The sequence below is a fragment of the Harpegnathos saltator genome, unplaced genomic scaffold (assembly GCF_003227715.2).
Source record: "Harpegnathos saltator strain DR-91 unplaced genomic scaffold, Hsal_v8.6 scaffold130, whole genome shotgun sequence".
NCBI classification, from domain to species: Eukaryota; Metazoa; Arthropoda; class Insecta; order Hymenoptera; family Formicidae; genus Harpegnathos; species Harpegnathos saltator.
Window position 1 is genome coordinate 18,901 of NW_020229907.1, and position 8,954 is coordinate 27,854.

General features: G+C 37.4%; 1 protein-coding gene across 1 annotated transcript; it reads right to left on the bottom strand.

The window, feature by feature from the left end:
• Positions 1-7,299: 7,299 nt before the first annotated feature.
• Positions 7,300-8,352, bottom strand: LOC112590667 (histone-lysine N-methyltransferase SETMAR-like). Its single transcript, XM_025307916.1, has one exon. The coding sequence runs from the start codon at positions 8,350-8,352 to the stop codon at positions 7,300-7,302; it is 1,053 nt and encodes a 350-aa protein (XP_025163701.1).
• Positions 8,353-8,954: the final 602 nt, after the last annotated feature.

The window sequence follows — 8,954 nt, forward strand, 5'->3', positions numbered from 1 at the left end:
TTTTGATCGCTTCGGACGACTTTCACCAGCTGCTCTCCACTCAGCTGACTGCCGATTTGATTCCGGAGTATAGTGGTGGATCCAAGTTTCATCCATTATCACATACCGATGCAAAAACTTCTGTTTATTTCGCGTAAACAGGGCCAAACAGCGCTCTGAATCATCGATGCGTTGTTATTTCTGTTCCATTCTGAGCAAACGCGGCACCCATTTCGAAAAAAGCTTTCTCATGACCAAGTTCATACAAAATAATGTAAACACTACCAGATGATAGCTTCAGGATGTCAGCTATCTCACGCACTTTATTTTGCGATTTTCCATCACGATTTTGAGGGTTTTCTTATGTTTTCTGGTGTAACAGCCTCATTTGGACGACCAGAGCGTTTAGCATCATTTGTGTCTGTATGACCGCGTTTGACATCAACATACCACGGATAAATGGTTGTTTTCGATGGAGCAGAGCCCGGATAACATTTTTCAAGTCATCGCTGAGTTTGAACGGTATTTTTTCCCATTAAAAAGCAATGTTTTATTAACACACGAAATTCGGTTTTTTCCATTGTTTTGAAAATAGCAAAAGTAGCGTCACTAAAACCACTGTAACTCAATGACACAATGTCGGAACGTCATGAAAGTTTGACACGTAACTTCTAAAGGTTGGTACTAACTGAGAATGGTATGGATTTGTTATTAGAGGCGCCATCTGTTAGTTAGTCCCGGGACTTATTGATCGATGTGTTAGTATCTGAGCGCGATTACACGCACGCCGTGAATGTATGGGGACAGTTTTCTGTTCAAACCTTAGGCGAATATAACGATTTGTACCTGAAGACTGATGTTTTGTTATTGGCTAATATTTTTTAATATTGGCTAAAATTTCCGCGATAGTTGTATCAAAAGGTCTAGATTCCGCGCATTATTACACATTACCCAGTTTCACGTGGGACGCGATGTTAAAACATACAAAAATTAATTTTGAATTGCTCACAGATATTGATATGGTAATGTTTATCGAACGCAGTAAACGTGATGGTTTGAGTCAGTGTTCCGGTAGATATGCAAAAGCCAATAACCAATACATGCAGTCTTACGACCCATCGAAGCTATCCTCATACCTCATGTACTTTGATATAAATAATTTGTATGTCTGGGCAATGTGTCAACCGTTATCATACGCTGAATTTAAGTGGGCTGATGATACGTCGAATTTTGATGTATCATCAATCCCGCTAGATTCGCTTACAGGTTATATTCTCGAGGTTGATTTGGATTATGCCCAACACTTGCATGATGCACACGCAGATCTACCGTTCTGTCCGACGCGAACGAAGCCCCCGAGCAAAAGCCAAGAAAAACTCCTTGCGACTTTATATAATAAGCAGCGTTATGTTATTCATTATCGCAACCTGCAGCAGTGCACACGCCATTATCTTCGTATCGAAAAGATTCGCATACTCCAATTCGCACAATATCCATGGCTACGCAATTACATAGAATTAAATACGCAGTTTCGAACGCATGCAACAAACGATTTTGAGAAAAATTTATACAAATTGATGAACAACGCAGTATTCGGCAAAACAATGGAAAATGTTCACAATCACGTCGATGTAAAACTTTTGTCAAAATGGGATGGACAATACGGTGCAGAGGCAATGATCGTAATGTCAAATTTTCATAGCAGGAGCATCTTTTCAGAAAATTTAATTGCAGTTGAATTGCGAAAACTCGAAGTGAAGTTCAACAAACCGATCTATGTGGGTATGTGTATTCTCGACATATCTAAAACCTGCTTGTATGAATTTCACCATGAGTACATGTCACCTCTGTATCGCGAGAAATATAAAGTACTGTATACGGACACAGATAGTTTAATTTGTAATGTCCGACGATGTATATGAACTAATGAAACGTGACATTGCTAGGTTTGATACGAGCGATTATCCTCAAAATAACATATACGGTATACCGCTTAATAACAAAAAAGTTCCAGAGCTTATGAAAGATGAAAATAACGGAATTATAATGACAGAATTCGTCGGGCTTAGAGCAAAAATATATGCGCTGAAAGTAGAAGGTAAAAAGGATATTAAAAGGGCGAAGGGTGTTAAGAGGAATATTATAGCGCGAACGATCAATTTTGACGATTACACATATTGTGTGAAAGAGGAAATTGAAACGAGTCGGCGTCAATCGTACATAAGATTCAAGTTGCATGAAGTATACACAGTATTCGAAACGAAAACCGCTCTCAGTCCATGATACGATGATAAGCGATATATTGTGTCTGACTTGATAAATACATGGGGACATTATAGTATACTATTATAACGTTTATTTATTTTATTAGCTATTTTACAATTAAGTATGTCATCAAATGTTCTAATAAAATTGTATTCATTTTTTTTTACAATACATCCTTTTATATCCATGAATTACGCGAATTGTCAAATCCCAACCATTTTACATATACCTTGTCACCTTGCCTGCGCAACACCTTTTCTACTAACAAGGAGAGTGACACAACTGTCCCTCACCGATTTGAATGGGTTTCGGATATGTTGATGATATAAAAAACTAAGGGACACATATTTTTTTATATCGGCTGCGAATGTTTAGAGGGTGAAACCACCCCTTGAAGAAAATAGCTGTTATCGTTTTTAGCAAATATTTTCTAAATTATGAGTCATATGAGAAAAAGTTTCAGACAAAAGTTTTGCAATATTTTATGCTCTTTGCAACCTTTGCAACCTTTGCAACATGTGTTCAATTTTTTTTAAATTTCAAATGTTGAACTACTCTCCCCCCCTCTCGTTACTCTGGCAAAATTTTTAAGTTTTTGTAAAGATAAAAATTGTAAAACATTAAATACCAAATCCATCCATATATAATATTAGAAGATGGTGTTTAATATTTTGGACAAAACGCAATGAGAAATCTTCATGGTATATGTGCCGCGCTGCCCGAGTAGATAAATACTGTAGGTAGGTATGCTGTGATATTTATCTACAATTGCATTATGCTTCATGACTGCTTGTGCATACTTTCTTATGTTACAATTAATCGTAATGATATGATATACAATGTATTACACGAAATAAAAATGCTTGATGAAAACGTGAACAATTGAACAATTTACATATATAACAGTAGCAAATGTGTGTGCAGCATCGCTATTTGTACAAAAGCTCCAAATGTATATTTTCTTCATTTAATGTGTAAAATTTATGTTCATTACAATCTGAAAGGTATGTTGATTAAGAATAATTAAAATGATTAAAAAAGTATTTCATGCAATGCACGTGAAATAATGAATCACATTATCATCGGCCTAATTAGAAAACTTCCTAACTTCAATTTTTGACAAAATTGAGATACTCATTTTGTTCGATTTATCTCGTCGACTTTAATCGAATAAAATGAGTCCCAATTTTGTAAAAAAATTGGAATTAAGAGGTCTTCTAATTGGGCCGACGTTATGTTACCTCTGCAAGCGTGTAGTGTGACAATACAATATATTTTATTAATTGCTGAATGAGACATAACGAAGGGCTTAACAAAAAGTATGGAGTAATAATTTATAGGATAAAGAGGAATAATACAATAAATTATAGAAGAATAACACGTTATTATATATATTTCACAATATTAATAAAAAAATCAATACAATGTTTGCATATAAACGAAAAATAAATGTTACATTTATGGCACATATTCGTTGCAAAGGTGGTGATCATAGAAAAAATGTGTGATACAAAGTGATTTTTTGCACCAAAAACAAATAATTATGGCAGTTTCGCCACAAATATCTCATTTTATTTTAGAATCACTTTGGAAACAAAACTCAACCGGTGTTTCGAATTCGCATTACCTACTCTGTAAATATCCATTTTTAAACCACGCATATTTAAATAAAGTGAAACCTGGGTGACGAGAATTGATGGTGCGTTAATGACTGCAGTTTTAAAATATTGTTTCTAACATGAAGATCAATTGCAAGGTCTAGTAGCATTACAATATCAGAAAAATGTTTAATACAATTTTTCTATAATCGAAAGCCATATACATCTAATGGCTGTATTCTTCCCGTTGTACCGGCCGGAATGATTAGGAAAACAATATCTGATACAAAATCCAATCTAGTTTCCTGAATTACATTAGGACAATGTCCACTCCATGAATTTAATAATAATACGGATTGTGGCCCGACATTCGGAAAAAAATATTTCTCTCAGCCAGGTTTTCATATAATCTGATGTCAATTTACCTGATTTGGAAGCCATTACAAAAATATCGGGAACATTGAATAAATTTTCCTGTACTCGTGGATCGAACGTTCTTGTTGGCTCTTTTAATACAATTAACAGAGGCGACAATAATCTACCATCAGCGGGAATAGTCGGCTGTATGGTATAACTATGCGCGGTTGCTGATACAGATTGTACTACGGGTTCTATTTTCTTTGTACCTTTTTGTGCTAAGGTACGAAGTTCGAAGGTGTGAAGTTCTAATTAGAACCCACTCTGATCTGAATTATAGATATTTTCCACCCCGTATCGATTAATATAATATTTGACATTTGTAATAAATGTATCGCATTTACTTTCCAATTCTGATTTGGATAACAAGGATTTTTTGTGACAAATTGGGTTATTTTCCTAGACACAATATTATGTGTCTTTTTGAATCTTTGTACCCACCTACGTGATGCTATGAATCCAGGTACATTTTCCTCTTCTTGTGCTCCATTAGCCCATCGAGCAATGTTAATAGCATGAATAATGACTCCTTTTTCAAGTGCTTCAGCGAAACGGTTTAGTGTGTATTCAGAAATTGCTTTTAATTTTTCATTTCTGCTACCACCTGCATTGATATAGTCCTCCCATCGTCGTAATTGTCGAATTGATGTAACTTTTTTGTACCTTCGTCTAACTCCTTCAATCGTCCTTGGTCTTATTTTACCGCTTGTTTCGTTGCGAGTGCGGTGTTGTCGCCAAATAGTTCGGCGATCGCACAAATGTACCGGATCCGCTCAGAGAGAGCGCGGGGGATATGGTCAATAGCAAAATGATTGCGCTATGGTAGGTTTGAAAGGAGTTTAATGGAAGTTAACAAAACTAACGTTACACGGTTATCCAAATGGATTAACGCAATAATACACAAAAAAAGGGAAAATCGAGTTCCCGCGCAGAATTACCAATCGCGACGGTCGGCACCGCACACTTCGATCCACTGTGAGCGGAAGTGTCCTTCGATTTGGCCCGAACCACGCAATAAAGAAAGGAGAATGAGAAGGAATGAAAGACTTGCAAAGTCGAGGAGATTTTGAGAGAAGAGAAGTCAAACGGATGCCAGGTCGAAAGTTTAGAAGAAGACGATGAAGAAGATCCAATGCGAAAGCCGAGGTTGAGGAATGGAGAAGAGAAGAGAAAGGATCCGTTTGAGTGCCAAGTGTGTTCAATGTGTGCGTTGCGAATATGCGTCTGCTCGTCGATTGGATTAACTCGCTCTCTGCCCTGATCCGTCACCGAGATATCGTTTATCATCTCGGTTTGCTGTTGTTAACCGAGTTTGAATGCGCTGGTATTAGATGATTGGTCCATATCGGGCGTTTTTTCGCATCGGCTGTCATCGCTTGATTTGCCACTGCTTCCGACGACCGCTATGACACGAGCATATCGCATGCTGCCATCGAGCGAACAATAAGAGCACGCTTCGAGAACGTTCGGTGACCGTGCTGTTGATACATTGTTAGAGAGCTCTGTGTATTCGAATTTTTCGGTTGTTATTGCGACCGGTCCCGAGATCGCGCGACGACAACATTGCATGCTTAGGATAGCGCTCGCGCCTGCATCCCAAACACCGCTCTTCCAGAATTCCACAGCTTTCTTTTATAGTCACTTGATATTCCTGCTTCAGCATAAGTACAAATAACTTCTTCTGGAAGATAATCCTTATCTTCATCATGCTCCAACAAATCAACTCTTTCCGCCTGTGGGATCTCTTTGTATCATAGAAATCAAGTGATTCCTCCTCTTCTATTAGAAAGTACATTTTATTTTCCATGTCTGTGAGCATATTTACAATCTTCTCCTTCAGTTCCATTTCATCCGAAGTTACCGGAGTTTGTAGAAAGTTACGAGCAGTGAATGTTGCGTATAGCAACAGTATAACATTCCATGGGTTAAATAGAATCATTCTACAAAATATTAAAATTGAACTGTTGCTTAATGCTGCTCCGGTCTTCCGTATATTATAATATTAATAACTCCACAAAATGTATAATAGTTTAAATAATATAAATATGAAGAGTGACAAGCGTAAAACAATAATACAGTACAATAAATACTTACATAATTTCACAAAATTATAGTGTATAACACAGTTCTTTACACTATGAACTCATGACATAAACTGCCCGTTTTCAAATATTACTGACATTTTTATAATCTGCATAGTGCGCAATACGATCAGATGAGCCAATTGTAGTGCGCATAACGATCACATGAGTCTGTTTCATGCGAAACGAAAACAAAATTTATAGAAGTAAAGTACAAATAAATTGTTTTTGATGCACTGCGACACAGTTGACTTTGCTTTGTATACACGGCATTATAAATGCTCAGAAATAAATATACAACTTATAATTATATATAATTATATATAAAATATGTTCGCATATTATTATACATAAAGATATAAAATTATTATAAATTGCCATATATAATTACACATATTTATACAGGGTGTCTCAGAACTTTGGGACACGGGCTCCGTAGGGATATAGAGCTAAGTGAGAGGAACAAAAAATTCCTCTACCATAATGTGAAAATCGTAATAGTTTTTTAGTATTGGGTGAGTGCAAAAGTTCGTGCGGAGTTTCAATAGATGGAGTTATAAGCGTCGTAAAGTGTTGTCATTAATACTTCCATCTATAACGTTGGAAAGGTGACGTCTTCAGCTGTTATTAAAAAAAAAATCATTTGTTTTCATACAAACTGCTTCGAGAAATATCACTTTAAAAATGAGTATCGATAAGGTGCATTTACGGCATGTTATGCTTTACGAGTTTCGGAAGGGAATAAACGTTGCCGCAGCCGTAAAAAACATTCAGGATGTTTATCAGGATGAAGCACCAGCTAAACGAACTGTGGAAAAATGGTTTGTTAAATTTCGGCGCGGAGAATTTAACCGCGTAAAGTTTGGCGTTTTCCATGCCCAGTACGGCCTATACGAGGGTTGCCTTTTATATTTCGGGAATAGAGAACAAAAAAAGGAAATTAATCATCGTACATGGGTTTATTGTTTTTCAAAATATTCTTCATGAAGATCAATACACTTTTGCATGCGCTTGAACCAATTTTCGAAGCATTTTTTCCACTCCGATTGAGGTACCGCCAAAACATGCATTTTGAATGCATCAACCGCTTCTTCAGGCGTCGAAAAACTTTGACCTCGTAATTTATTTTTTATTTGCGGGAATAAAAAGAAGTCATTGGGTGTCAAATCAGGGCTGTACGGTGGATGACCCATCAATTCGACTTTTTCAGTTCTCAAAAAGTCTCTTGTTTGAGCCGATGTGTGAGAGCTCGCATTGTCCTGATGGAGAATGATGCGTCTTCGGCGGTTGGTTTCCCTTATTTTTCCGAAGACTTCTGACAAACAAATGGTTGTGTACCATTCAGAATTGACTGTCCGACATTGCACTAATGGTACAGTTGCCACATGTCCGGTTTTTCCGAAAAAACAGGCGACCATTTGCTTCGAAGTGCTTCGTGCGCGAACAACTTTTGTTGGATTTGGTTCATCTTGAAAGACCCATACAGTCGACTGCTGTTTACTTTCGGGCTCATACGCATAGATCCATGATTCGTCACCTGTTACGATATCATAGACGTGTTTTGAAGCACCGCAATCGTATTTCTTGAGCATTTCTTTCGACCAATCGACACGAGCCTTTTTTTGAATGATTGTTAAATTATATGGGATCCAACGCGAACAAATTTTTTTGACAGCCAAATGTTCATACAATATTGAATGTATGCTGGTCCCACTAATGCCCAAGGATGCATCAATCTCACGATAAGTCACATGACGATCTTGCAATATCAGTTCACGCACAGCATCAATGTTTTCTGGAACAACAACCGATTTTGGACTACCTTCACGAAATTCATCACTAAGCGAACTACGGCTACGATTGAATTCCGTATACCATCGATATATAGTGGTTTTTGATGGTGCTTCATCGCCAAAAGTTGAATTAAGTTCATCGATGCACTGTTGTTGAGATAATCCATGTCGAAAGTTGTAAAAACTAATCGCACGGAAATGTTCACGACTTAATTCCATTTCTTGGCCGACATCAATTTTTCATGTCACTGTAAACAACACAAATGGCGCATGGACATCAAAACGTTCTGAGTAAGTATACTGACAAAAAGTCGAACTTTACGTTAGGGACGTCGGTTGTCAGATGGCAGCACCTGGATCGTCCATTCCCGAAATATAAAAAGCAACCCTCGTAGACGCTCCGCGGCAAGCTGTATGCATAGGGACTGAGCGATAATGCGGTTCGCGCTAACCATCGCGCGGCGTCAAAGCGTCAAGATGCCATCACGACGGTCAGCGCGAGACGCGTTATTGCTCAGCTCCTACGCACACAGCTTGCCGCGGAGCGTCTATAGGCCGCGATGGGCGTGGAAAACGCCAAACTGTACGCGATTATTACTAAAAAACCACTACGATTTTCACATTATGGTAGAGGACATTTTTGTTCTTCTCACTTAGCTCTATGTCCCTACGGAGCCCGTGTCCCAAAATTCTGAGACACCCTGTATATAAGATGATATAATTTATATATGAGATTATATATAACCATATATAATTATGTCTAATTAAATATTATTTTATTTAATTATGTTTAAGCAATTTGTTCTCGAATGATAGGGGAA

What these genes read in the sequence shown, in the direction of transcription:
- LOC112590667 (XM_025307916.1), bottom strand. Translation starts at nt 8,352, where the DNA reads ATGGAATTAAGTCGTGAACATTTCCGTGCGATTAGTTTTTACAACTTT.